The 23,631-nt window shown below is 30.1% G+C and overlaps 8 protein-coding genes across 8 annotated transcripts; 2 read left to right on the forward strand and 6 right to left on the reverse strand.

Annotated features, from left to right (window-relative positions):
• Nucleotides 1-866: 866 nt before the first annotated feature.
• Phum_PHUM580740 (uncharacterized protein) lies at nt 867-2,690 on the reverse strand (the record flags this gene model as incomplete). Its single annotated transcript, XM_002432278.1, has 6 exons — nt 867-1,097; nt 1,253-1,441; nt 1,531-1,780; nt 1,861-2,114; nt 2,208-2,398; nt 2,480-2,690. 6 exons carry the CDS (start codon nt 2,688-2,690, stop codon nt 867-869), a joined length of 1,326 nt encoding a protein of 441 aa, XP_002432323.1.
• Nucleotides 2,691-2,883: 193 nt separating this feature from the next.
• Nucleotides 2,884-4,413, forward strand: Phum_PHUM580750 (U4/U6 small nuclear ribonucleoprotein Prp4, putative; the record flags this gene model as incomplete). Its single annotated transcript, XM_002432279.1, has 1 exon — nt 2,884-4,413. One exon carries the CDS (start codon nt 2,884-2,886, stop codon nt 4,411-4,413), a length of 1,530 nt encoding a protein of 509 aa, XP_002432324.1.
• Nucleotides 4,414-4,421: 8 nt separating this feature from the next.
• Nucleotides 4,422-9,029, reverse strand: Phum_PHUM580760 (breast cancer type 2 susceptibility protein brca2, putative; the record flags this gene model as incomplete). The annotated part of the gene is made up of 6 exons (XM_002432280.1): nt 4,422-4,664; nt 4,776-5,151; nt 5,245-7,156; nt 7,240-8,359; nt 8,433-8,628; nt 8,659-9,029. 6 exons carry the CDS (start codon nt 9,027-9,029, stop codon nt 4,422-4,424), a joined length of 4,218 nt encoding a protein of 1,405 aa, XP_002432325.1.
• Nucleotides 9,030-9,413: 384 nt separating this feature from the next.
• Phum_PHUM580770 (coiled-coil domain-containing protein, putative) lies at nt 9,414-11,773 on the forward strand (the record flags this gene model as incomplete). The annotated part of the gene is made up of 5 exons (XM_002432281.1): nt 9,414-9,595; nt 9,753-9,890; nt 10,035-10,436; nt 10,527-10,671; nt 10,739-11,773. The coding sequence occupies 5 exons, from the start codon at nt 9,414-9,416 to the stop codon at nt 11,771-11,773; spliced, it is 1,902 nt and encodes a 633-aa protein (XP_002432326.1).
• Nucleotides 11,774-11,841: 68 nt separating this feature from the next.
• Nucleotides 11,842-14,336, reverse strand: Phum_PHUM580780 (uncharacterized protein; the record flags this gene model as incomplete). Its single annotated transcript, XM_002432282.1, has 9 exons — nt 11,842-11,934; nt 12,019-12,050; nt 12,141-12,291; nt 12,376-12,616; nt 12,719-12,976; nt 13,059-13,479; nt 13,554-13,855; nt 13,931-14,077; nt 14,158-14,336. 9 exons carry the CDS (start codon nt 14,334-14,336, stop codon nt 11,842-11,844), a joined length of 1,824 nt encoding a protein of 607 aa, XP_002432327.1.
• Nucleotides 14,337-14,569: 233 nt separating this feature from the next.
• On the reverse strand, nt 14,570-15,999 carry Phum_PHUM580790 (uncharacterized protein; the record flags this gene model as incomplete). The annotated part of the gene is made up of 3 exons (XM_002432283.1): nt 14,570-14,609; nt 14,851-14,961; nt 15,791-15,999. 3 exons carry the CDS (start codon nt 15,997-15,999, stop codon nt 14,570-14,572), a joined length of 360 nt encoding a protein of 119 aa, XP_002432328.1.
• Nucleotides 16,000-18,003: 2,004 nt separating this feature from the next.
• Phum_PHUM580800 (uncharacterized protein) lies at nt 18,004-18,891 on the reverse strand (the record flags this gene model as incomplete). The annotated part of the gene is made up of 3 exons (XM_002432284.1): nt 18,004-18,209; nt 18,527-18,635; nt 18,670-18,891. The coding sequence occupies 3 exons, from the start codon at nt 18,889-18,891 to the stop codon at nt 18,004-18,006; spliced, it is 537 nt and encodes a 178-aa protein (XP_002432329.1).
• A 3,203-nt stretch (nt 18,892-22,094) lies between these two features.
• Nucleotides 22,095-23,362, reverse strand: Phum_PHUM580810 (uncharacterized protein; the record flags this gene model as incomplete). The annotated part of the gene is made up of 5 exons (XM_002432285.1): nt 22,095-22,166; nt 22,288-22,396; nt 22,473-22,660; nt 22,742-23,075; nt 23,187-23,362. The coding sequence occupies 5 exons, from the start codon at nt 23,360-23,362 to the stop codon at nt 22,095-22,097; spliced, it is 879 nt and encodes a 292-aa protein (XP_002432330.1).
• Between the last annotated feature and the right edge of the window lie 269 nt (nt 23,363-23,631).

Raw genomic sequence — 23,631 nt, forward strand, 5'->3', positions numbered from 1 at the left:
GGATGTGCGAGTTTTCGTTTTCGTTATTTTGTCCCCTCAAATAAGTCTGCAGTCGTGGAAAATTATACGCGCGTATTATTTGTCCTCAGTACACGTGCGAGTTATGGTTTACACGTGGCGAAAACAATCGATTACAAACCGACAGGTATATAAAGTAAATATATGTATATATATAAATATATGTATGAATATGAAATTGGAATGAAAATACGCGCACGCACACACCCATACGCACGCGCGAGCGAGTCTTTCATCGAATTTTTTTTTTTTCTATATATTTTTCTTACGATTTTTTTTTTTTTTTTGTAATCAATCCCTCCCCCTCCCCTCCCCCTTTAAAATGAAATCGTCATTATTATATTTATCATTATTATTATTATTATTTTGTATCGTTTTTTTTTTTTTTTTTGTTTTGTTTTTCTGAGCATCGTGTTTGTTAGCCGTGCCAGTTAATTTATTTATATATATATAAAAAATAAAAATAAAAATGAAATAAACAAAAAAAAAAAAAAAAGGGAGAAAAATAAAATAAAAATAAAATAAATAAATAAAAAATAAAATAAATAAATAAAAATAAATAAAATAAATAAAAATAAATAAAATAAAATAAAAAAAGAAATTAATTTAATTACAAGATTATACACGTTTTTTTTTTTTTTTTTTTTTTTTTTTTTTTTTTGTATCATTATTATTATATTTTATTGTTTATAAAATTTTTTGTTTATATTTTTGTTTAAATGAATCCCTGATTTCCTCCTCATTTTTTCGAAAAGAAATTCATTTCGGGAATCATTTGAAAAAATAATAATAATAATAATCTCTTCTATGGGGGGGGGGGGTTAAAAAACTCGATTCGGATAACACGTTTAAACGTTTTTATATGAAATCCAACGAAAAGAATTATTTGAATATTTCGACGACGAAGAATTTTTTTCCATTTGTTTCGACGACGACAACAACGACGACGACGTCGACGTCGATAAATCGACGTCTTTGACGCTGTCGTCGTTACAACCAAACGAATACCCCGATATCTTGGACATTTCTAATTTTTCCGACAGTATCCCCTCGCACTCGTGTAAAAATTTATCCATTTCCTATACGTATAAATTAATAATTTTTTTTTTTTTTTGTGGTCGTCGAATCAATTCCATTCGAATCGAACGAACGAGAGAGTGAATGAATGATTGATTGAATGAATGAATGATTGAATGATTGAATGAGAAAATAAGAAAAGAAAAAAAAAACTCACCCTCGGAAGATTTCCTTTCAATGTTTCCAATCCTTTTTTCAAATGGTTTTTTTTAGAATTTTTCGTAAACGAAGAAGTTTCTTTCGCCCAAACCGTTGGTACCACTGATGACCTTTCGGTGGATTTTAACGACAGATTGCTGCAGGCGACAATTTCCGAACGTTTCAATATGTTTTCCCAACCGTAATTCTAAAATTACAAACAAAAAATTACTTCAAAATCAGATTTTTTTTTTTTTAAGGAAAACGGGAAAGCGGGAGGTGGGGGGCTGTATTAACCTGACATCCTCCTCTGAACGAAATCCCGACGAAATTAAATTCCAAATCCGACAAATAAATTATTTGCAAATCTTGTTCCGTAAAGTCTTTCACGACCGTTACGATTCCGACAATGTCGATTTCGTCGAAAACTACGTCCGCCATTTTGCCGAGCGGTGTCAAACGTCTCGCGGGATAATCGAAATCTCGATTCGTGATCGATTGAAATCTCGTCGATCTCGATGCGTTGATTTGAATCCCGGATTTGAACCTGGACAACGATAACAATAATAATAAACAAATGAAAATACACTCGAGGGATTCTGAGTTTTTGAAAAGGTTTTTTCTAACCTTGTTTGAAAATTACTGACTGTCACGTTGACGAGTGACATTCCTTTTCCCTCTGCAAACAACGTTGACGTTTCTTCGTTCGGATTCCATATTGATAATAATGATGGAATCGTAAAATTTGGTTTTCTCGCATCTGCTATTCTTATTTTCAATACTTGACTCACGTCTCTCTTTAAATTTTCTCTCTTTAATTTTTCTTCGACTTTTTTCAAAGCTTCGAAACCGTTGGTATTATCTTTGTTTTGATTCTCTCTCTGGAAAACAAGGAGAGGGGAGGGGAGGAAACGTTCATTAACCGTTCGATTCAATATTAATAAGGTGAAAAATCGTTTGTGTGACTCACTCACATGAAAATTTCTCGTTAAAGAATAAAAATTTTTTTCAATTTCCGGTGATAAAACATCATCCGTGTCTCTCGTTTTTTTCTTACTCCTTCTCATTTCCGCGTAAACCTCATCGTAAATTTTTTCCAATTTTTCATCTCGAATTTTCTTATGTTCCGCCTCAGCCTTTTCTTCAGTTTTCTCATTTCTCACAACTTGAAATGAAAACAAAGAAAATTGATGATGCTGTCGGTTATCTTTTATTCTATTGAAAATATTGCAAAAATAAAACTTACCCCTTCGACCATCCACAGTTTTTTCAACATAAAGAAAAGGATAAATTCGAACGATGATGACATCCAATCGACTTATGGGACCGCCATCAGGTAAAATCGAATTTAATGATATTATCAGGTTTCCCGGATTTTTTTGAAAACCTAATTTAGCATCCCATCTTATTTTTCTCGTTGAATTTGTAAATATTTTCAAATAAACGTCCGGAGTCATCTGTCACAATAAAAATAAAATAAAATAAATTATAAACGGTGATTTCTTTTCTTCCATTTTTGACCCGAATTCCCGCGCGTTTACTTTGTCGACGTTTGTCGTGGCATTAGAATGAAAACAAACCTTGAATTTTAAACTCTCAACATCGTTTTCACATTTAAAGTGAGAACGAGTGCTTGTTAAATTGTGTAAAATGTCCGACGATGAAGAAATTATATACGTGAAAAGACCGAAAAAAATACATTACGGATCGTTGGAAGAACAAGAAAGAGCAAAGCTTTTGGAGAGTTTAAAAGATGACGCCGATAAAGATGCCGGTTCGTTATTATCAGGGAATATTCACATATCTGATGAATACATGGACATTGAGGATGAAGTATCCAAAGACAGGGCTGCGTTGTTGGAAGAGTTCGAAAGGCGTAAAAGAGCGAGACAAATTCACGTGTCCACGGATGATGATCAGGTTAAAAAAAATTTGAGGCAATTGGGTGAACCGATATGTTTGTTTGGTGAAGGTCCAGCCGACAGGAGGAGCAGGTTAAGAGATTTGTTGTCTAAACTGGGTGAAGATGCTATACAGAGGAAGCAAGTTGAAGAGGAAACCAGAATACAACAGGAAAAAGACCAGGAGAGTACATGGTATCACGAGGGTCCAATGGCTTTAAGAACAGCCAGACTTTGGATTGCTGTCTATTCGCTGCCCAGAGCTCAAAAAAGAATAGAAGAAGCCAAAATGCGTGCTCAACAATCAGATACGAGTCGAACTGCTAGAAGGAATGAAGTACATAAAAAAATTCAAGCAGTGACAATATTTGCTAGTCAAATAGGAGACACCAGGCCGATTTCATTTTGTCAATTTTCACCAAATTCTGAATATCTAGCGACAGCTTCTTGGAGTGGTTTGTGTAAATTGTGGTCTGTGCCTAAATGTGAATTAATTAAAACATACAAAGGACATAATTGTAATGTTGGAGCCATAGTGTTTCATCCCATGGCTACTCTGGAAGAAAGAAACAATTCTTGTTCGTTAGCATCTTGTGCCTCTGACGGCACAGTCAAATTGTGGTCTTTAGAAAATGACGAACCTATCAAAGATATCGAAGGACATGCTCCTTACAGAGTCTCTAAATTAGCTTTTCACCCTTCTGGGAGATTTTTAGGTACATGTTGTTACGATTCATCATGGAGACTGTGGGACTTGTCAATCGGACAAGAAGTCCTTCATCAAGAGGGACACTGTAAACCTGTACACTGTTTGTCGTTTCAAAACGATGGTTCTGTCGCTGCATCAGGGGGCCTCGATGCTTTTGCCAGAGTCTGGGATTTGAGAACGGGAAGATGCATTATGTTTATGGAAGGTCATCTCAAATCTATATACAGCATAGACTTTTCACCGGATTGTTATCAGGTGGCAACGGGTAGCGAAGATAATACTTGTAAAATATGGGATCTCAGAAAGCGAGAATGCGTGTACACGATACCGGCTCACATGAATTTAATATCCGATTCGAAATTTCAAAAATCCGGAGGATTTTTCCTAGTGACCGCATCCTACGATAACACGGCCAAAGTTTGGTCAAATAAAACCTGGCAACCGTTGAGAACACTATCCGGGCACGATAATAAAGTCATGAGCGTGGACGTATCAAAAGACACTCAATTCATAGCGACAAGTTCTTACGACAGAACGTTTAAGTTATGGGCTCCGGAAGCAATGGCTTGATGAACGACTCACGATGGAAAAATAAAACAAAATGGAGAGAAAAAAAAAAAAAAAAAGAAACTCACCTCGAGAGGAGACGTTCCTTCTTCGCAATTCACGAGCACGGCTCCTTGCGTTATCAATTTCATTCCGACGGTTATTTTTCCTTTTTCTATGAGCCTGGACATGGCGGAATCAACTTTTGCCGGGCAACTGTACCAACCGTCCGTTAAATTCAATTCGTAATTCGTTACGTTTCCGGTTCCGGTCATCTGTATAACAATCAAAAAAAACATTTTTTTTTAAAAAAAAAAGTACAATAAAAACTTTATGAAAAAAAAAAAAAAAAAAAAAAAAATTGTTGGTATTCTTCTTCGACTTACCTTTTTTACATCGCACACGCACAAAACCATTCTTTTGAGTGACGTGTCATCTTTTTCCAAAATTTTCCTCAACGCGGATCGTTCGCATTTATCTATTTCTCTATCGTATCGATATTTCAACTGTTGCATGACATGATTCGGTGATAAAATTTTCCCTTTGAAATATTCCGGAAATGCTTTTTCGTAATGTGACAATTTCCACACGATCCACTTGTAATGATTTTCAAACCATCCTTCCGGAATTAAATTCGGTTGAATTCCAGGACCGGATAAAAATCCTCTTTTGAATTCTTCGACTCCAGCTTCGTGTCGATTGTCATCTGGTATTATTTGAAATCCGTCGTCCAGTTCAACGTTTACAGAATTCACTGAAAAACTTTTTTAAGAAAAATGCTAATAATAATAATGAAATTATACCCGGGGGGAAGGGGGGGGAGGGGCAATTCTACATAAATGAATTAAACCTTACCCGTGAGTGTTGGACTCGGTAGAAAATTTATAATTTAAAGCTTCTTCCGGTTTTATGAACGAGTTTTTCTTGTAATAATTTTCCCCGACTAAATGTTTGACCATTTCCGCTAATTTCGGACGATTCTTTTCCGACTTTTTCACCGTTAGCGTACCACGAATCGGCGTGACTTTCTCTTTGTTTTTAATCCTTTGTTCTTGACTCACTCTCGCTAAATACCTTTCCTCTTTCACGTCGAGATGAATTTCTTCCGAGTCGAAAACCTTTTCGTCAACGTCCTCCGGTCCTTTGATTTTTTTACACTGTCTATCTTTGACATTCGTCGACTCCCCTTCGACATCGAAGTCTTGTTTTCTTTTCTTGACATTATCATTACTCTGACCGGATGGAGTCACTTCCGTGATGTCCGATAAATTTTCTCTTTCATCGAACGTTAGCCTCAGTTTTTTACTTATGTGTTCATCATCGTTTTTTCCCGACGAGTTCATCGTAAAACCGGAAGCTTTGGAATTTCTGGCGTCACCATCATCGTCGTCAGATTCGGCAATCGTTTCTAATTTGAAATTAAAAGCAGATCTTTGAATTCGCGTGACGCTTTTATTCGTCGTCGTGTCGCGTGACGACGAGACATCGCCTTCGATATTTTCCATATCGCTTTTCCATTTCCTACTCAACTTTTTCTTTCTATTTACGTGAAAATCTTTCGGAGTGCTCGTTCCAACTGGTTTGTACATGCTCGAAGAATCTCCAAAATCTCTTCCTGGAGTATTTATCGACGAGGATTCGATGGGTTCGGGTGTGATGACGGAAACGTCGTCGGAATCATCCAGATTATATTTATTTAATTTTTTTATGGAATCCTCTCCAAAATTATTTTGAAAACTTTTATCACAATCTTTAAATAAATTTTTAGCTTTTTTTAACGCATCTTCGGTAACTTCCACTTTGTGACCTAAACCTGTTTTGAATCCTATTTCGAAAAAATCCTTACTAGAACTTTCTCGATGTTTTTTAACATCGGATGAACTTTCAACTCTCTCCTTTTTAAAATATTCATCATCTTGATCGCATTCTTCTGCTAAAAGTTTTTTAGCTTTATTTAAAGCTTCTTTCGAAACGAAAACTTTTTCTCCGGAAGCAGAAAAAAAACCAAAATTTTCATTTTTTCCACCATTTTTCGACAAAATGTTACGAAAACCATCATCATCATCATCATCTTTATTCGGAAAATTCGTTATTTTTTCTTTTGTTTTGTCCGATGATTTCGACTCTGATTTTTCATTTTCCTTTTTCGATTCTTCACTTTTGAATATTTCTGTTGATTTATTCGAAATTAAATTTGTACTTATAAAATTTTCATCCTCATTTATTTCCGACATTAATTCTTTGGCTTTTTCTAATGATTTTTTAGAAATGGAAACTTTTAAACCGCGAGCAGTCGAAAATCCACAATTTATTTTCGATTCTTCGATCAATTTTACATCTTCTTCGTTAGATTTTTTCTTATTGCACGATATTTTATTATCATCATCATCATCACAGCTAAACATTAACTCATTAGCTTTTTCCAGAGCTGATTTTGAAACTTTTATTTCTTTACCCGAACAAGTTTTAAATCCAACTGACAAATCCGTGGAATTTTTCGGAAAATTAACTGTTTCCGGTTTCGAAACGTAAGAATCATCGATCACGTCTAAATTTTTAAATGATTCCTCCTGATTAATGTCATCCATTAATTTTTTTGCTGCATCTAAAGCATTTGCTGAAATTGTTATTTTCGAACCCAAAGCTGTTGAAAAACCAATGTTTGTTTTGAAATCCCTTTTCGAATCTTGTACAAAATCTAATAATGATTTCTCTTGATTTATCCTTTCAACATTCGAATTCTCAACATCGACATTTGAAAATGTTGCTGAAGAAGACATTTATAGAAAGAAAAATTTCAATTAACTAATTTTTGACTAAATAAAATCACTCGATATAATAAACACTTACCTATTAAAGAATTGGGCATCAATGAATTTTCCATTTCATCTGCCACCTTAATCATTTCATTTTCCTCAACCAATGATTTTTCCGAATCGACTGCTAATAAACTATCACCTGTTTTTTCGACTAATGTTTTTTCTGCTTTTTCAACAGCTTCAACCATTTTTTCTTCTTCTTCTAACATTTCTATTATGTTTAGTATTTCTTCTTTGTTAATTTTAAGATCATTCTTTGACAAGTATTGTTTTATCACATTCCAATTCACTTTTCCAGCATTATCATTCATAAAATATTTTTCATTAGCAGTAATAATTTCTTGAATTGCAGAAGAATTCAATTCGTTGGTATTACATTCAAGAAGAGTTTTAAATTTGTTCCAAAAATAACAATTTGATTTATTTTTTTGTGATTTTTCCCCTGCATCTTCCATTTTTTTTTTCAATGTACTATGTAATTCATCGAAAGTGGTAAAATATTGTTTCATAAGTTGAGGCTCATCTGAATTTTCACATGGATAATAATATTTTTCATTCCTAACAACTTGGTCCGCCATATTTGTTTGATTTTCTTCTTCATTTTCGAGCAGACTATTATCAATTATTTTGTTGTTTGATTCAATAGAAATCTGGGATTTATTTTCGGATTGCAATAAAGTATTACACATTTTATCCAATTCGGTAAAAGAATAATTAGCAAATGATTCATCATCCTTTGTTTCTAAATTAGAAATATGATGTTTTTCTTCCATATTTTCCACATCGCTACCAATTTCATTATTTAAAACATCCAAAGAACTTATTTGACTCAACATGAGATCGGGTGACTCTGGATTTTCATTATTTTTCCCGGATGCTGCCAACTTTTTCGGATTTAGTGTAAAAACAGGCGAAGATGGATAGAAAATCTTATTACTTTTTAAAATTTTATTTTCCATCGATTCATTATGATAATCAATTGAATGATCGAAAGATTTAAATTCTAATTCTCTTAATGTAGCGCAAACATCCGAGAGTCTTTCGCTGACTTTATAGGATTTTTCCTCGTCGCTATCCGGGCTAACCGGTAATAAAGAACAACCAAAGTTGTCAACATCGGAACAAGGTGAAAATAATGCTCTAGGTTGAATCTAAAAATTTTTCAACAGTCATGAATCAATTGTAAAGTGTAGATTAATAAATTGTAAATTGAAAAAACCTTACCTTTTGAAATTTTTCCTCTGGGAAAAATGTCGCTTTTTCAATTGTATTAAACTGACTGAAAGGCGGTTTAGGAGGTGGACTTGCCATGTAACTAGCCCAAGATATATCTTTATCTGCCATTTGTAAACTTTTGAAAGGACCTTGTTTTCTTTTTTCTTCGATATTTAATATTTCATTACTGCCACTACTACTACTACTACTACTTTTAAATAAATTTACATTACACTTTTTAGCAATCGTTCCTAGACTGTGTATCGAAGGTGGTTGAAACTGTTTATTAAAAACTGATATTGGTGAGAACACTGGGGTAAATGGTAGAAAAATATCACTTGAATCATTATCACTTTTATTATTAGTTTTTTTACTACTAACAGATTGATTAATTTGATAACTAGGAATTTCAAAGTCGGGTGAATTAGAACGAAGAGATCGAGAAGAAAAAGGGAATTGATGGGGTTTACAATTGAACACTTTAAACGTTGGACTTTTATTTTCATTTTCCGTTTTGATTTTATCATTTGATAATAACGTTTGAATTTCCGAACTAATTTCATTATTTTCATAACGATTTGAATTGTAACCGACATTTTTTTCCATTGAAAATAATGAAAAAAAAAAAAAAAAAAGGTGTATGGACTGACATGTAATGGAAAAAACTCAATTTCACGTTTTGCGTATGAAAATTAATGAATACATCTTAGATAAAAACAAAATAAAAAACTTTTCTTATATTTTTCTCCCACATTAAATTAAAATAATATTAAATCGAAACATTAATTAAATTAAATTAAAAATTACAACAATCAAACTTAACACTAAACTTAACAAGAATACTTTACAGAGAGAGAGAGAGAGAGAGAGAGAGATATAACGAGCGCGTTTTCGTGTCGGAAAACTAAAAACAACTTGTCGCGAAAAGTTAAAAATTTGTCGCCATTTCGTTAAATACTCAAAGTACGTTATTATATACATGAATGCAATATGTATCAAAAAAAGCAAATTTTTAAACTGAGCGTTTTAAAAGAATTATTAAATACTGAAAATAGTTGCGTTTCGATAATATCAACAAATAGAGAACTCGCTTTGCCGCCATGTTTTTTAAATAATATTAAAAATGGAATTTTTTTCATTTTAAATAACGCATTAAAAAAATATGATCCAGCGTGAGTGAAAAAAAAAAAAATTATATTTTTTAAATTTATTTTTTAATAAAAATGACACGAAATTGTTTAAAGTACCCAAAAAAAAAAAAAAAAACTGACACGAATCATTATAAATTATCAAACCCTTCAATGATACTATTATTCTTTACTATTTTAGACTTGATGGAATTTTAATAGGATATCAAAAAGTAAAAATTATTATGGATGATAGAACTGGTCTCATACCAATGGGAGGAGCAGAAAGTAGAGTTAAAATCAACGTTGAATTTTACGTTTTTCAACCTAAAATTGGCGGGTATTTACAAGGCATGTCTACTCATTAAATAACAAATATCGATTTGTAATAAAACTCATTTTGAAATGTTCCTTTAAAATCAAATAAAAAACATATTATTGACCATTTTCTTTTTTTTCTCACAGGTGTTGTAAATAAAAAAAGTAATCAACACATTGGATGTTTGGTACACAAATATTTCAATGCCACCATTTTGAAACCTAATGAAATCGATTATCAAGATTGGGATGGTAAAAATATTAATGTGAACGATAACATTAAATTTAAAGTGATCGATTTAGATTTTTCCGATGTTTTACCAAGAATCGAGGGAAGCATTGAAAAATTTAATTCCGAAACAAGTGAGGATATAATAAAAAAAATTCTCATCACTGAAAATGTTAGAAAAGAATGCAGCAATGATGATGATGATGATGATAATGTTGAAATGGAATTATTAAATTCTGATAAATTTTGGAAGGAAAAATTAGAAAATTGTACAAAATGGCCTGAAATGAATGAGAGCATAAATGATAATTTGCAATCTGCGGTAAGATTTACTCCCCTGTATGGAAATTTACATGTTTTTGTTTTACCCCCCCCCCCTTTTAAAATTTTGTTTATTATTTTATTAAAGAAAAAAAAGGGTGAAAAAAGAAAAGCAGAAGACGTTGGTGATGATAGCGAAGTTGATAACATTCATAATGGTCACAGTCAATCATTACATAATAGGAAAAAGAAACGAAAAAAACATGATGAGGAATTATCGGAGGAAAGGGAGACAAACGACAAATTTGTAAAAGTAAGAAAATGATTTTTAAATGAGTAATTATGACATTTTTTAAATCTTTTTATGTTTCTTTCTGCAGGATGAATTAGTAGTCGAAAGAGATTTGATAAAAGAAAAAAAAAGAGAAATAAACGACGAGGTTACGGAAACGAACGATAGTTTTTTTTCCAGTACACAAATAGAAGTACCAAAAAAAATAAATATTGATTGTTTTAGTCCTATACTGTCGACTCCAACGGGAAACGATGTAAAAAAAGTCAAAAAGGAATCGAAAACGAAAGAAAAAGGAGGAGGAGGAGGAGGAGAAGGAGGAATAAAAAATAAAATGGAATATGAAAAAATGAAATTGATTGAAAAATTTTTAGAATGCGGTGAAAAAAATTCAAATGAGGAATCGAAAGGCGGTGATGAAAAAAGGGAAGGAGAAAAAGGGGCGGAAGAATATAAAAAAAAAGAAAAAAGGTTCAAGAAGAAAATGAAGGGAAAAGAATCAAAGGAAGATGAAGAAAAATCATTATTGCATTCGAAACTTTTACAAGATGCATTGGATTCATTGAATTCATCTCAGGACGATCCTGTGGGAGGATCCGTGAGTGGGAAAAAGGAAACAAACACACAAAAATCCACAATTAATGATAATGATAATGATAATGATATGAAATGTTCAAATGAATTTTTAATCGGTGACGATGTTATAGATAACGTTAATAATAATAATAATAATAATAGTAGTAAAGCAAACGATGATAAATGTAAAAATAAAATAAAAAAAGATAAAGATAAAAAGAAGAAGAAGAAGAAAAAGGAGAAAAAGGAAAAGAAGAATAGGAGTAAAAGTAAAAGTAGAAAGAATACGTCCAAAGAATTTCTTTGCACTGAATTACTTAAAAACGCTTTAAATTATTTAAATTCTATTAGCGAGGATGCGGATGATGTTGTCAAAGAAGAGGAGGAAAAGGGGGATGAGGGGAATGAAAAAATGGGAACAAAGGAAAATGATGATCGGGAAGTGGAGGAGGGATTTATAAACAGCAGCGATAATTCTTCGGACGTTTTCGTTAAAGAAAAAATTATAAATAAAAAAAGAAGAAAAAAAGAAAAGAAAAAATGTTAAATTTTATTATCTATAAATAAAATAAAAAAGTAATAATAATAATAATAATAATAATGATGACGTTATTATTACGGTAACGGCCATGGCAAACCGGAAAAATCAACGGGACCACCCAAACCGGCATCGGCTTCTAATAAACTCATAATGACGGCCATAGCCGCCTCGTCATTTCCATCCGTTGTTGATGCCGCCGTTTGTTGAGGTGATGATGATAATGATTGTTGTTGTTGTTGTTGTGTCATGACCGTACCGCTCATCATTTCCAACATTTCGGCATCTTTAAAAATATCCCGGAGGGAAGGGGGGGGATCCAATCGATAATTATTATTATTATTATTACGAAATTAAATAATATTGATTTTCTTACCTGAATCATCGATTCCAGACGATGCTGCCGCCGTTAGTGACACGTTATTTCTTATACTGTGATGTTTAATATTAACGTTATTCATATCGTTTAAATTAATTCTTTGTAGGGATGAAATACGTCCGTCGTTATCACTTGTCGACATAACCGACTGAAATTGAAAATTACGATAAATTTTTTTATATAAACAAAAAAAAATGTTTGTTGGGAAGAGAGTTAAACCGAACAAACAAACCTCAGGGTTTGATGTTGTTTGTATCGTGACGTCAGAAGCATCGATACCACTCGGTGATGGCGTATTCGCATAATTATTGTCATCGCATCTTCTCAATACGATTTCTCTTGCTATTTGTTGTCCTATGAGACTCGGACCGACGTGAGAAGATGGAACTCTTTGAACGTTCGTTGAAAATGGATCGTAATTTCTATTCGATTGTGTCGGTCCTTCCGACCTTATTACGCTACTGTCAACCGTTCTCACATCAGATCTGTAATTTTAAATTTTTCTTTAAGCAAAAAAAAAAAATTTAAATTTCGTCGTAAATTGAGGGGGGGGGGAATCGAAAAAAAATAATTACAAAACGACAGAATTTTTCGAAATTAAATATTCTATATCTTTCGTCCATGGATTTTTAAACGGTTTCCATTCGCTTTGAATTCTTATGTAACTTCCATCTTTCGTTCTTAATCTATAACTTTGCGTTTTCGTCACTTGTAACGATTGTAATGCTAATTTATGAGTTTCCGAAAGCGTTCTGATATCTTCCTGATGAAAATATTCGTAAACGTTCGTGCCGATGAGTTCCTGCGGTAGAAAACCCAACATCAACGTTGCTCTGTAATAAAAAATTTTTTTTTTTTATGTAAACTTTTTTTTGTTTACGTCGAAAAGAAATTTTTTTTTTTTTTGTACCAAACCTTTGATCGACGAATAAAAAAGTACCATCGATGGCATGTCTCGATACGAATGGAAATTGTCTTATGTTAGCCGTTGGAAAATAATAATGTAAATTATTATTCATTTGAGATTGTATTCGTCCGACGGCAACCAAACAAGATAAATTACAAGATTCGCTATCGTTTTCTCCTTCAGTTTCTTCTAAACCCAATTTAACAGGCGGCCATGATTTTAAATAACCCGTACATTGTATCACGTTATATTTCCTATCGGAATTTGATTGTTTTTTTCTCGGCCTGTGACATCCTGTCGTCGTGTCGGCTTCTTCCTTGACGTGAAACGATCCTCTACATTTCATGCGGCATAGGAATGAACGTCTCGCACCTGGACACAATCTCGATATACCTGCCGGTTGAACGTCCGTTTTAACGGGTAACATTGCTGTGAAAATATTATACGTCACGTTAAAATCACAAATTTTAAAAGAATGCCGAAAATACTCAAATTTCTCTTACTTTTCGAATCGATTAATCTTTCTCTCGGACTTAAATCCGATGAGAAAAGTTGTTCTTTGACTTTAGCCACGTCTTTCGGATGTAATATATCGAACCAACTTTGTCCGAGTAAATCCGATTGTGAATAATTTAATATTTCCGATACGGATTCCGACACGAATAATATTCTTCCTCTGTCGCAACCTACGACGAATAAAAAACCATCCGCGGCTTGTAAAATAAGATTTTTTAATTCTTCGTCTGATAAAAATGTCGGTTTGTAATGTCCTTCCGTGTAAGAATGAACCGTTCCTCTTATCGATCTGTAACGTTTGATAATAATTGTGATGAGTATGATAACGCAACCGTTACGCAATTCGTTTAAATGTAATAACAACCTGAGATGTTGAACGGCCATTCTTAAAACCGTCAACTTATCCAATTTTCTCGGATTTGCGTGACAAATGGGTACCATGTTTGCCAATTCTGTTATGTAAGTGTTCATTTTATCCCTTCTTCTTTTTTCAATCTCGCTATGATTTTGTCTAAAACAAACAAACAAACAAACAAACAACATTATAAAAAATTCCAGAAGGAAAATTTCTTTTCATTATAAACTTCTTACTTTTTATCATCGTTTGTACGAATGGTTTTATCATCTTTTCCCACGACGTCATCATCAAAATCTCTATCAACAGAAAGAAAAATATTAATAATAATAATAATAATACAAATTGGAAAAATGGTTCCAAAAAAAAAAAGAAACCTTTTAAAATTTCCTTTTTTTTTTTTTAATTGAATCATTTATTAAAATAAAGAAAATAATTATTATTTGAAAAGAAAAGCAACGACTTTCCTTTCCTTTAATAATAATAATAATAATAATAATAATAATAATAATAATTTTCTTTATGTTTTTTTCTTATTCCCCGATTCAAATTATTATTATTATTATTATTGTTTCGTTCGTATTAATTACAAATTAATAATACAAAAAATATTACGTAATTATTAAAAATGTAAAATTTTTCTTCTTTTCAACAAAATCTTTCATCAACAGCATCTTTGAGAGAAATTCTTGTTATAATAATAATAATAATAATAATTTAAATTTTTAGTTTATCTCCATGGGATTTCCTAACGGTTAATTAATCTTTTCAAATCAATGAAACGTAAAACAAAAAAAAAATATTTCAAACGATAACGAAATCGTCGTTATTAGTCAATTAAAAATAATAATAATAATAATAATAATAATATCAATACATTTTAAATAAAGTTTTTTTTTTTTTTTTTTTTTTTTTTTACTACTACTTACTGATGACACGAATTTTTTCTTTTTCCTAATATTTTATGTTCTCTTATTGTTTGTTGTATTCCATTACCGCCATTTTGAAATTGATTTGACGAATTCCAATTTTCTGGCCTCCTCCGTATTAAATTTTTTATTACATAAAAAATATAAAAAATTAATAATAATAATATGTAATTTGCTTACCTTATATATATATCGAAATGTTTCCATCCCCCTCCCCTTCCCCTTCCCTTTCCCACCTTTTATTAATAAAACATATAAGAAAGTATAAAACACACAAATTCATTTTGTAACGGTCGTAATAATTTCAAATGGATTCCATTAAATTATAATTCGTACGTACGTCCGTACCAACGTCCCCTTCCCATGTTTAATTTATTTAAATAAATTTAAAAGTTTAGGTAAAAAAAAAAGATAGAATTTGATTTAAATAAATTTAAAATAAGTTAAAAAATCAAATTTACGCGTTTATCACTTACACTTAAAAATACAATAAATGAATAATTTTAATTGCTATATGATTTTGTCGTTTGATATAATTCTTAACCGCCATTTTGATTTTAATGACGTAATAATGACGTATTTGCAATTATTGTCGCGCGAGAGAGTAAAGGGATGAGTGTAAAAATCATAAAATAATTAAACGTTTTTTGTTTTTGGATGTAAATTTTATCATAGAGATAAAAAAAAAAAAATTCTTGGAAATCGTAATTAAATATATGCGTGCAAGCGTTCGCCATTTTGAATAAATTATTTTTTGATTCGATTTCGATTGTTGTTTTTAAGATAAGAAAACAAACAAACAAAAAAAAAAAAAACCGTTAAAAAGAAAAGAAATTCAAATGAAGAATAAAATGGTAAGTGGGAATTAAGATTTTAATTCGTTTATAACTGAATGATTTTAAATTTGAAATTAATAAATAAATAAATAAATAAAACTTACGAGGAAACCATTAAATCGTAATAAGAATTTTGCGTTTGTATGGAATGATTCGGTTGTTGAACAATTTGTTGTAACGTAACCGTCGCGTGTCCCGATTTTAAATTTTCCATATCGACATATTCCCTTTCCTCTCCAGAACTATCCAGAATCCTTGAAAAAGACGACGACGACGAAGAAGGTTCTTGCATTCCAATATTTGATGTCACCATATTTATTTGCATCGTGTGATAATAATAATTTTCCCTTAATTTCTCTTTTCTTCTTCTTAAATCAAAGTAAAATAAAAATCCTACAAACAAAACTCGACGATTTAATACAAACGTTAACAAACAAATAAAAAATGATACATTTTTTTTTTAAATTTTAAATTTTTTTTTTTTTTTTAAACAGCCATCTTACTGAATTTAATAATCATGAAAAATGAATCTAATCTAAATAATCTATAAAAAAAATGTGCATAAAGTTTTACATTAAACTGACCTAAAAGTTTTCCAAATTATCATTATTATTATCATTCATTTTTATTTTATTTTATTTTATTTTATTTTAATTCAAAAAACTTTAAAAATTTTCATTAAAATCCTTAAATTTTTGTTTTTTTTTTTTTTTCGCGATTGTTTTTAAATAAATAATAATAATAAAAACAAACTAAACAATTTTTTTTTTTTTTTTTTTTTTTTTTTTTTACGTTTGACAATATTAATATTATTCAATGAATCAATCAATCAATCAATCATTTCAAAACTAAAAATAAAATAAAACTATTTTTTATAGGAATCCGGAGAAAAATGTCGCAATTTTACAAAAAAAAACGTTTTAAAATTTTAAATTAAAAATTTTTTTTTTTTTTTTGTATAAATCGTTCCAAATCCATATACATATATATATTTTTAAATTTGTTTGTTTGTTTGTTTGTTTGTTTGTTTGTCCGTCTGTTTGTTTGTCTACCGTTTTTTTTCCCGACTTTTCAAGTAAAACTTTAAAAACAAACACTTTAATCGAACTAATTAATTAAGTTTTTTTTCTTTATAAATTACTTCCGATAGTTATTATTATCATTATTTATAATAAAAAAAACTCGAACTTGTTTGTTTGTTTGTTGTTTATTATCAACCTATTGATTGGTTAATAAAAAATGATCATATTTGTATATAATTCCATCATCTCACTCACCTGTTGTAAAATCCAAAATTGAATCCCCCACAACGCGGATATGGAATTGCCGAGTATGCGCATTTAAAAATAACTGGAAAAAAAAATAATAATAATAATGATAATAATAATTATGATAATTTTGTTGTGAAAAATAAAATGTTTGTTACTAGTTTCCGAGTAGTTTTTTTTTTTTTTTAAATTTATTTAAATTAATTAATAAAAGAAAATTCTAAAAAAAAAAAATTTTTTTTTGTAGGTCAGTAGAAGGAAAATCCAAAAAGGAAAAATGTTTTCTTCGGGGGAGGGGGGGGGAACAATAGAAGAAAAAAAATTAAGAAAATTTTCAAAAAACGTAGAAGCAAAAATTAAAAAAAAAAAAGTTAAAAAAAAACTTTTAAAATATTTATTAAAAGCCTTTGGAAAAATTGATAAAAGTACAAAAAGGAACAACAACAACAAACGAGATCGGATTTTCGTAATCCCGAATACTTTTTTTTTTCATTCGGATTAATATTAAAAAAAAAAAAAAAAGAAAAACAATCGTAGAATTACGTTTTAGGGGGGGGGGGGGTAAAGGATTTTCCCTACCTACAAAAAAAAATTAAGTATCGTTTTCTTTATGGGGATGACAAAAAAAAAAAAAAAATCAAACGTCGAAGACAATTAAAACACGCAAATATAATTAAAAAGAGGGACGAGAAATGAAACAAACAAACAAACAAACAAACAAACGACCAAAACAATGAACGATACTTTAAGTTTCATTCATATAACGATACGTGATTGTTTTTATAAAAAAAAAAAAAATACATCACAAACAAACAACAGGAAATGCTGCGACTTTTTTCACGAGGTACAATTTTCTCTCTCTCTCTCTCTCTCTTTTGTAAATTTAAAAAAAAAAAAAAAAAAAAAAAACGTTTCGAAAAATATTTCTAGAAATTTTTTAAATATAAAAACGATAAAATAAATTACGTAACGTCTTCATTAATAATTAAATAAAAACAAACAAAGAGAGAGAGATAGAGTGAGAGAGGAGGAAAAATTTTAATTATTTATTAAATAATTATTATTATTATTTCTTTTTTTATTCGAATGATAATAAGGTAAATGATCAAAAAACCGAACAATAACAATTTAGAATATTTGAGCATGTGAAAAAGAACAACATTTGTAGAAACACATACACAGACAATTTCAAACTTATATAAGCACACGCACAACCCGCACAAAGCTTGGAGACAAACAGACAATACACATTCAACTAACACAAAATATGTAGACATATATAGGAGCAAGAACACAGACACACACAAACACATTCAGGTACACAACAGATAAGGATGCAAACAGTTACACACAAGTACAGGCACATTCAGACATTTACAGACACATACAATCACACACACACTCTTACACACAAGTGTAGGCACATATAGACATTCACAGACACACACACAGTTACACAGAGTCTCCTACACACAAATACAGGCACATTTAGACAAACACAGACACACACACACTCTTACACACAAGTACAGGCACATTCAGACATTTACAGTCACACACAAAGTCTCCTACAGACAAGCACAGGCATGTATAGACAGATACAGTATATACAGACAGATACAGTCACACACAGACTTCTACACAACAAATATAGGCACATTAGACATTCACACACAGACTCCTACACACAAGTATAGACAAATTCAGATGTTCACAGACACCACACTCTTACACAAAAGTACAGGCACATTCAGACATTCCCAAACACATACAGTCACACAGAATCTCCTACACACAAGTACAGGCACATTCAGACATTTAGAAACATACAAATTCTGCACACAACTTGCATAACACACATACACATACACAAACACACGCACACACACACACAATAATACCATGATACGATATTGTGACAAAAATAATACTCTCATTTCCCCCCCCCTTCTCCAGTTATATATTATAGCTTTAATTATACTTTTTTTTTTCTTCAATTTATGGAAAATAAACAAAATTAATTTTTTCTGTGTTCCATTATACTGGTTTCAATCTTAAAAAAAAAAAAAAAATTAAGAAAAAGAAAATAAATAGAAAATATTTTTTGTAAACTATACTTTTACAAAAAAAAAAAAAAAATCTATTTTGTTGGAAAATAAGCGAACCAGATATTTTTAATTGATTGATAAAAATAATAAGAAAATTTTTTTTTCCCCCCCTTTTTTTTAGTTTTATTTACTTATTAAACCTTAAATTTAATTATTATTTGCCAAAAAAAAAAAAAAAATTTTTGGCCTGTGTTTTATGTTGTGCATGTGTTTGTTGTGTGTGTGTGTTTCTGTGTAAGTTGATATGTGTTTGTAGGCTTTGTGTGTGTTGTTTGATTGTTACATTGATTTGTATGCTTCCTACATGTGTTATGAGTGTTGTGTGTACCTGTGTGTGCTTTGTGTATCATTTTGTAGATAGTTGTGTGTGTTGTATGTGTGTTTCTGTGTGAGTTAATGTGTGTTTGTAGGCTTTGTGTGTATTGTTTTATTGTTACACTGATTTGTATGCTTCCTACATGTGTTATGAGTGTTGTGTGTGCTTTGTGTATCACTGTGTGGGTAGTTGTATGTGTTGTATGTGTGTTTCTGTGTAAGTTTATGTGTGTTTGTGGGCTTTGTGTGTGTTGTTTTATGTCCCTCCTTGGTTACATTAGTTTGTATACTCCCTGCTTGTGTCATAAGTGTTGTGTGTACCTGTGTGTGCAATTGTATGCTTTGTGGATCAGCTTGTGAGTTCCTGTATGAGTTGTGTGTGTGTGTGTGTGTTAAATCTGTGTACTGTATGTTTATGTTAAGTATGTTTGGGTTGTGTCATTTTTGAGTACTTTTGTGTATCCCTGTACCTATTTATGAGTGTTTCAGGTTTGTGTTATGACCTATGCATCAAAACTTAAATATTCAAAAAATTACAAAAATTAAACCAATTTCAATAAAAAAATCATTATTAATCTTAAAAAAAAACAACTTGGACTCCGTAAAATTCATTTAAAATAATAATAATGATGATAATTATTATCATTATTATCATTACAAGATGAATTTTTTTTTTTTTTTTTTTCCTTTTTATTAAAATTTTCACCTTTGAATAAAAATTCTCATCATTATTATTTATAAAACAATTTTACGTTTATCCATTATTATTATCATTATTAACAACATTTTTTTTTACTTAACGAGAAAGAAGAAGGAGGAGAAGGAGAAGCAGAAGAAAAAGGCGGAATTGTTACCTAATTAATAAATTGATAAAGATGGTCAATTATGTGTTCCGTTCCCTGATTGCGCATCGATAAAAAAAAAAAAAAAAAGATGATTTCTTTTTTCTTATTAGTCTCAATACGACCCCAGTTACTTTCTTCCCCCGGGTGGGGAAAAAAAATTTTCTTTTTTTCGTTCGTAAGTCCACCCCCTACCTCTCCTCCCCCCACCTTCCTTTCCATCCGCCATTTTAAAAAAAAAAAAAAACATCCACCTTTACCCTTAACGATATTTATTATCATTAACCTTGAAATATTATATCTTTTTATTTATATTTTTTTAAATAGAAAATTGCCAAGATGATGACGTAATAATAATTGTGACGTCGTGTGACGTCATCTCCCTTTGATTAAGTAATTTATTAATATTATTAAAAGGTAAAATAATTCATTGCGATAAAATGATTATTATTATTGTAAATTTCAGGTTTTAACCTTTTAAACTCTTTCGTCCTACTCGTGAAGATGATGATGATAATGATGATATTGATGATAATGATGATGATTTTGGAATCAATATGAATTTGAAAGAAAGCAATATTGTTACGTTTTCGTTTTTGTTAATAAAACCGTAAATAAAATTTTATGTACAACAACCAGCCTGATTACCTGCCAGCCTGTCATTTACATTCATTACATTGAATGGGGGGAGGAGGAGGAAGGATGGGGGACCTCACGTAGAGCAATGAAACAAAACAAAAAAAATTTTTTTTATTTTTATTTCACGATTCGTTTAAAACCAGTACATGATACTTCCCCCCCCCCCTACAATATAGTTTCTGTTTTAAACATTTTGTAAAAATTTATTATTCTCAAAAAGGAACCATGGGATGCTGTACTACTATTATTACTCTATATGCTTTACTTTTAAATAAAGAAAAAGAGAAATCATATTGATGATTTAATTTTATTTAACTTTATTTATTGTTATTTACAAGAACAACAAATAAAAAAAGTATAAAACGTTTTTTAATTCTATTTCTTTTGATATTTTCCCTCCATCCTTCCTTCCTCACACTTTTAAGGATTCTTATTATTATTATAATAAATAATTAATTAATTTCTTACCTTTATTTAATTGTTCCTTTTCTTTTTTCTTTTCTTCAAATTTGAAATTTTTATTATTTAACAACTGACGCGACATTTACAAAGTAAAAAAAAAAACGAATGGATTTATGTAATAAACGGCGGTTAAAATAACAAGAGGAGGCCATGTTTGCCCGCGATTTAACAAAATCGTATTTAAATAAACAAAATCGAACGAAACGAGTTTTATATAAAATAATACTTCGTTTACCGTATTAAATACAATCGCGCAAATATTAATATATAAACTATAATTTAAAATGAAATAAATAAAACAAATAAAAAAAAAATTTTCACTCGAATGCTTGTGTCGTACAATAAAGAATTTAACGTAACGGTCGAAATGAGATTGACGTGGTTTTAGAATACTTTTTTTTCTCAAAATCGGTTGGCAACTTACAAAACTTTTCCCATTAAGATATTAATGAAACATTGAAAATTTTTATAATTTATTTTATTTTATTATTTTTTGTAAAAAAAAAAAACGTTTTAAAATCGAAATTCAGTTAATATTTATCTCTTCGTTTTAAAAAATATTTTCATAAAAGAATTTAATGTGTGGGTATGGATAATATCATTAAATTTTCAAATCATTTTCTCAATAAAATTTCTCGATAAATCAAGTTTTAAATTTTAATAATTAATAAATAAGATTTTTAAAATTACATTACGTGGTACTTAATAATAATTATTTACAAAAGTTTATGTTTTTCTTATAGAAATTAGTCGTTGGGTTTACAAGTTTTGTTTTTATGCCCTAAGTACGGGACGTTCATTTTTTCCTTCTAATTTTTCATTAGTTTTTGAATATCCTGTTCCTCCCTAAAAAATAAATATGATAAATTATATTAAATTAACATATTTAATTATATTTTATCATATTTATTTGTTAAAAAAAAAAAAAAAAAATGTCATTTAAATAAAAAAAGTACAATTCACTTACCCTTTGCAATAATATTATATCAGATTCTGATATTTTCTCATTTGTCAATGGATGAATCCAATCTTTCTTTATTATTTTTTCGACACACTCCAATGTTACAACATCACCCCTGTAAAATGATTCACACGATTTAAAAACGGTTTTTAAACAAACAAAATGATGAGAAAAAAATAATAGAGACATACGTCTGTTTTAATACTGCAGCAGGTACAGCATTGCTTAAAACATCATGAGTCACAGGACACATATACCTGACTTTTTTAACAATTATTGATTTTTTATCATCGGGATCTTTAACTTCTGTAAATTTGACAGGAATTAAATCTTTCATTTTTAACGGTTTACCACTCATCGGACAATAAATTGTTTTGTCCTGAAAAATAAAAATAAAAAAATAAATTTTAAATTTAAAATATAAAAAAAAATTAACGTTTCAAAGTAAACCAAATCGTACAGGTTTTTCCATTTTTGAAGTTTGAGCTTCTGGCGTCATGGATGGAATCCAAAAACTTGGTAATTTTTTATCCCTACCATTTGCCATGTTAGACACTGTCGATTGTTCACCATTCGTCTTGTCATCTTTGACTAATCTTTCAGTTACTATATTTTTTTCGCATGATAAAAAATTTTTAATTTTAGATAAATTTTCAGCTTGTGCAAGTTCAGCTAATTCTTCTTTGTCTTTATTTTTTTGTTTTTCATATTCTTTTAATTTTTTAGCATATTCAGTTTTTTTTTTGATTATGTATTCCAATATGGCTTCTTTGTCGTATAGAAATCCATTTGGACTGTGAAAATAAATATAAAAAACAATTGAATCGAATAAATACAACCATTACATTTTATGACATTAGCACCAACAAAGCATTTTCGACATGGAAAATTTTAAATCATCTTACGTAACAACTGGATTTCTGCATGGCTGTAACGTCAAACAACAACAATCGAAATCTTTTACAGAATCTTTTCCAACTCTTTGATTTTCTGTACCATATCCGGATGCAGCTGCATCTTTTTTTTTCTCGTGATATGTATAAACAGCACCTGCTGTACAATTTCTAGCATGACGAGTCATGAAACCTAAAAATATTTAATTAATATTTTCTATTTGTTACAAAAATAAAATTAAAAAACAATTAATACGATTCGTTATAAAACTTGCCTATTTATTTATTAATAATAATAAAAGTAATTGGTAATAAAAACTTGATAACAAATGGTAATAGTGTGTGTGTGTGTGTGTGTGAACTTTCTCTGCTTCCACGTCAACAAGGTTTGTTTTGAGCAACCTTAGAAAATCCGTCACACACAGATATATTATCATTAATAAATGTTTTTCTTGTG

This window comes from Pediculus humanus, genomic scaffold (assembly GCF_000006295.1).
Source record: "Pediculus humanus corporis 1103172108309 genomic scaffold, whole genome shotgun sequence".
Lineage (NCBI taxonomy): Eukaryota > Metazoa > Arthropoda > Insecta > Psocodea > Pediculidae > Pediculus > Pediculus humanus.